This window comes from Diabrotica virgifera, chromosome 7, assembly GCF_917563875.1.
Source record: "Diabrotica virgifera virgifera chromosome 7, PGI_DIABVI_V3a".
In the NCBI taxonomy this organism is placed as follows: Eukaryota; Metazoa; Arthropoda; class Insecta; order Coleoptera; family Chrysomelidae; genus Diabrotica; species Diabrotica virgifera.
This window is the reverse complement of record NC_065449.1, coordinates 178,478,779-178,484,778: the sequence shown is the minus strand read 5'-3', so window position 1 is coordinate 178,484,778 and position 6,000 is coordinate 178,478,779. Positions and strand designations below refer to the sequence as shown.

The 6,000-nt window shown below is 29.3% G+C and overlaps 1 protein-coding gene across 1 annotated transcript in view; it reads right to left on the bottom strand.

Annotated features, from left to right (window-relative positions):
• Positions 1 to 975: 975 nt before the first annotated feature.
• Positions 976 to 6,000, bottom strand: part of LOC114327907 (uncharacterized) — a 906,069-nt gene continuing 901,044 nt past the window's right edge. The window contains exon 4 of the mRNA XM_050657044.1: positions 976 to 1,079. Within this exon, the coding sequence (XP_050513001.1) occupies positions 976 to 1,079 (104 nt within the window). The remainder of the gene's footprint in view (positions 1,080 to 6,000) is intronic.

The window sequence follows — 6,000 nt, the reverse complement described above, 5'->3', positions numbered from 1 at the left end:
GACATAAATTTGGGTGTTAATAATCCTGTTTCATCTGCCATCATAAAAATTACTAAATTTAATTGTGATCTTAAAAATTTTTAGATCTCAATGATAAAAACTAAAAAAATTAATTTTGCTACAGATTTGTAAAATTTCGAACGCTTTTTTAATTTTTTAATTTAATATACTTTCAAAAATTATAATAAACATCAAAAAATCATATTCATTTATAAAAACTAAAAAACATGGTTACCAAAAACGTATGTACCTACCCAAAAAAAATTGCTCGGGCCGAAAATATTGATTTTTTCATTTGGTTTAAAAATATTATTTAAACAAATTTGGACCACTTTTCGTGTGGGCGACTTCTTGAACCTTATTCTGGGATGTCTCACGAATGTGATTATGCAAAAAAATCAGATGGGAAAATTTTTTCCAACGAACCCGCCGTTTTTGCCTTGCCTATATGCTGGAAACTCGTTCCTATAAATAGGCTCTTCAATATGCAATAGTAACATTTAATTTTTAATAAGTAATATAAATAGAAAATACTATTTTCGGATAACCAGTAATTTGAAAAATAATAATAATTATTCATTGAATTAATATATTATATTAATAATTTTATCTAAAGCTTCCCTTTACTATAGGCAACATTTTATTTCTGTATCCTAGCGCCATCTACCAGAGTTTAAATGTACTATGGCATCCAACGTACGAAGCATTACAGGAATCCATAACGGTTGAAAATTGTGAACAGTGCAGGAATCTGTTCAGTGAGGACGAATAGGGAGGAGTGGAGCAATTTTAAATATTTTAATTTTGTATTTTAAAAACAGAAATATAGAAATAGGAAGAACAAAATGAATATTTATGTACATGTTGCTATAATATTTAAATTTGTTTAATTGAGAATAAAAACATTACTTTGCTAATGAAGAATGTGATGAAACTAATGAAGGTCTAAAAATGTTTGTATTTTTCCAATTTTATTCATTCTGATGCAGAATGTAATAACTTACCTCTAATTTTACGGCTCCACCTGACCTTCCGGTTCTTGACTTCGTATAGCACTGGACTTTGGTCGAGATTCTTACCTGAAACATAAAAAAGAAGATTACTAACTGATCGAATCATATCTTCGCGTACATGTATCAAATAAGTGAATGGTACGATAAAGTGTAATCCATAATAGATAATAAAAAACAAATCCTTTATATCTGAAAAGCTTCAGTCTGGTTTAATCATGCGGTGTTCCACATTTGCAACCGCAGGTACTGTTTTAAGTCGCCAAAATAGCACAAGCGATATATTATTCTACGCGCCTTAGCAAGACAAGAACAAATATATACTTTTGGTGTTTATATCACTTTCGGTTAAAAAGTTGTAACCCGAAGGGTCAGATCAGAGTCGCAGAAATGGTACATGTGAAATATCAATCGACGCGTATTGAAAAGTCGAGCTTGAATAATTAGTTTTCATTTTGATGTTATTTCCGGTTAAAAGGTTATAACCGGAAGTTTGGCAAAAAGACTCAAAATTAGTGAAATCGTATACCAATTGATACAAAGTAACACGAAGAGTTCAAATATCGACTTCCGGTTCTACTTCTGGTACGTTGGGTTATAACCTAGATCTTGAAGTCCAATTGCTTGTTTAGCAGTAATTTTGAGAAAGAAACAACCATCAATAGAAAAAATTATATTGCGTTATTTATTAGTACCTACGTTTGAAGGAATAAGTACATGAATTACACTTTTACTTCGCGAATAGAGAACTTACATAAAATTTTAAATTCGAAAAAAATGCTATAAATCGCAACAGAACATAATTTAAAACATATATAATAGAAAAAAATTTTGTTTTTCGTTTGGCTCCTAAAGGCGATTAAACATTGAAATTAGAGCAGTCAGCCCAAAACGCGCCCTCATTGGTCTTAACGTCATATAATTCGCCATTAATTCATTAATTTTGGCATTCGTTTTGACACTGACACTCAGTTTTATAAATATTTTGATAGATTTTCCAATTGCAACAAACTGGTTTATATTATTGCAATTACATACGATAAATGCCATTAAAATATAAATAAAACCATAAACATAAATAAAATATAATTAGATGACGTCACGGGTCGTTTAAACTATTTTAAATACACAGAAGATTTTAAATTTGTACTTCTAAGTTATTATGAGTTTTTAAAGCGTGAAATTTTGGAAATCTCATTTTTAAACAAAACTATGTAATAAAAAAATATGCAAGTTTCCTATTGCTTTCACTCCCACCACATCTTTCGAATCCCACCAAATTGTTGATTTATTACTTATTAGTTAGGCCCGGGATCTATTCAGTGAAATGTTTATACGTTTATATTTACTTTACATTTTGCAAAACAATCCTTCACTCAATGATATAATTAAATGTTACACATATAAAAGAACGAGCTTTAGGCACTTATTGCACATTTTGGAAAATGAACAGCGGAATGGTACGGGCATGTACAAAGAATGCCGGAGTACAGGTGACCGAAAAGAATACTGGACTGGGACCCGCCGGGAAGAAGACGGAAAGGAAGACCTTCTATGAGAACACTTACATGGAAAATGCTATGATCGATATAGAGACCTCAGAGATGGCTACTGGGCGACTAGAGTGCCGTGGAAGACGAAAACGGCGAACTCATTATGAGAAACAGCCGAAGAAGAAGAAAAAGAGAAGAGCCTTTGGAAACTACAAAACTATTCTACCAAAACAACAAAATCGAAGATAATATAAAAATGAAAAGTCACTAAATCTATGGACAGCGGAATAAGGCAGGTGAATCTAATTAATAATAGACCAGTAAGGATCTGTTTTTAGGTGGATGTGAGAAGTGGCATTCAGATTTTTGCGGATAAAGTTAGGTGATAACTTCGTTAATAATAATTGATTTATGCTCCTTCTCAAATATGCCCGGAACATTAATAAAGAAATAAAATATTTAAAAATTTCAAAAAAATTCTTTTTTTTTCTCTTTTTTTTTGCTTATCACTTAAAAACTATTCAGTTTAGAACAAAGTCCTATAGGAATAAAACAAAGATAATTAAATTTTCTATCAGATGCGATTGGTTAAAAATGTCTTGATTTATCACCTTTGCTTCAAAATAGCAATAAATATAAAATAAGGGGGCAAAACAAGCCTGTCCTTATTCAATGATTTTCCATCACTTAGGTTACACTTGGAACCTTCCTAATTCGCTTAGAAAATGTTTGTAATGTGCTAAAACCGTACCCCAAATTTCATTAAAATTGACTTACTAGATATTGCATAATAATTTTGCAATCTAAACTTTTTTTAAAAAATTAAAATTTTTTAAAATCTTGCACAACAAAAACTAGAACATACAAAGATTTGTCTATTTTTTACTTATAAAGAAGTACTCCACCTATCTAATGCACTTTACAGAATTGAAATCGGATTATTTAAGCAGCCTCAGCAATGTTTTAAAATTATAAACAATTTTTTGGCTTATAAACAAATTAGTGCTGTGGCCAGGAGGGGGTGCTACGGGCTCCTTTATTTAGATGGACTTACCCAAGTTTTTTTTATGTATTTTGACCCGTAGAACACGAGTATTTTATGTAACAGTTGATCCGGATGTCGATAAGATTGTTATAAACAAAGAACTTGAGGAATTACATAAAATCGATTTTTCGCAAAATAAAACATTTTTTTGTATTTCTTGGGTAATTCTAAGCAAAAAATGTTCTTACAAGTTTTTTCGTAGGATGCATAGTTTTCGAGATAAACGCGGTGGAACTTTCAAAAAATCGAGAAATTCCAATTTTTGAACGCGAATAACGTTTGATTAAAAAATAAAATAGCAATTCTGCTGACAGCATTTGAAAGTTTAAGTCAAATTATACCGGTTTTTATTATTTGCATTGCTAAAAATTAATTTTTTTTATTATTAAACAAAGCTATTTGTTTATAAACCAAAAAATTGTTTATAAATTTAAAACATTGCTGGGGCCCCTTAAATAATCCGATTTTAATTCTGTAAAGTGTATTAGATAGGTAGAGCACCTCTTTATATGTAAAAAAAATTAGCCAACTTCTAAATGGTCTACTTTTTGTTCAGAAAGATTTTAAAAAATTTGAACTTTTTTAAAAACATTTAGATTGCAAATTTATTATGCAAATTTTATTAGGTCGATTTTAATGAAATTTGGTACACGATTTAAGTATGTTACAAAGAATTTCCTAAACGAATTACTAAGGTTCTAAGTGCCACCAAAGTGGTTAAAAAATATTGAATAACAACAGACTTATTTTGCCCCCTTATTTTGTATTTATTGCTATATTGCAGAAAAGGTAACACCTTAAGACATTTTTTACCAGTCATATATCATACAAAATTCAATTATCCTTATTTTATTTTTGTACGACTTTGTTCCAAAACGAATCGTTTTAAAGTTATAAGCAAAGAAAGCAGAAAAAAAAAATCGATGTTTTTCGAAATTTTTAAATATTTTAATTTTTTTATTAATGTTCCGAACATATTTGAGAAGGAGCATAAGTCAATTATTATTACTGAAGGTGTCACCTAACTTTATCTGCAAAAATCCGAATGCCCCACCTCTTACATCCAAAAATAGACGTTTTTTCGCAGATCCTTACTGGTCTATAAGGGATACTCATCAAAATGTGTGAAATGAATTGTTTTGTTTATTTTTGTAATAAACTTAAAGTAAATAATATATTTTTTCCGGTCAATAAAGTTTAAAAAACAACTATGTATTTCATTTTCTACACCCAGAAATAATTAAATTAAATGCATCTAAATTGTCATCTAATTTGTCGTCTTGCAATTGGAAACAGAAGAAATCGTAAGTTAGAAATATTCTGTTTCCATCGATTTGTGTTGATTCAATTGAGAGAGAATAAACTTTCTTTTTTTCTGATATATGCTTCATAATTTAATCACATGGATATTTCTTATTTGAACACGAGGTCTTCTAGGCCCGTAAATATTTGAATAATTTATAAATAAACTGGAAATATTTTAAAAAATATCGAATAAAATAGTACTAAAATAGTAATAAAAATACTAAATAGTACTAAAAATATTATTAAAAACATAAAAATTGTAATTTTCATCAAGAGTCGGTTCAATGCTTCAATGCATTAAGAATGCCAGAAATATTTTTTAAATAATCAATACCCACAGATATTTTTAACTAATAAATTATTCATTCAATTTGTTTACTTTATATTTTTTGTTACACATAATCACAACGTGTGGTCTAAATTTCCTAAATGTATTAATTAAGCTTATAATAAGCTTGATAAATGGTACTTTATTTTGACATGATGAAGTCAGAGCTATCCATTAAGATAAATTGTTGCTTTTTACCATTTATTTAGGAATATATTGACCCCGAATTCTTTCGTAGATAAGTAAAATCGAAGTAATATGAAAAAATTGTTATTACTTTTATTATCGATAAAAAACACCATTAATTGTAACGCTTAATTTATATTATTTTGGTAAATGTTTGTAGTGAATGATGGTGCAGTGAAAGATATTGATGAGGAAATTTAATCGAAAATATAAATGACAAATAGACTTTAAAGATTTATACAGATACACTAAAATTTAGTTAATATAATTTAATATAAACATCCCCAATGTTCCATGTTTGACTAATCTTAATATAAACACCCCAATGTTTGCTCCTTCGCAATAACTGAAACATTGGACCGACAAAATGGAGCAAAAAATATGTAAAATAAGTGATGAATTTGACGGTTACTTGATCAAAGTTCATTTTATCTAACAATAAAGCGCTGAAAACTTTTGTTCTCAATCAATCTAGTATCTATCTAATCAGCCCTAAACATCCATCCTTGGATATAGGCCTCCTCTTCCTTCTTCCATGCCTCTGTATCTTGGGCAATTTGTATCCATTTTGACCCAGTGTGTTTCTTCAGGTCATCTGACCATCGCATCTGTGGCCTTCTCTTTTTTCGTTTG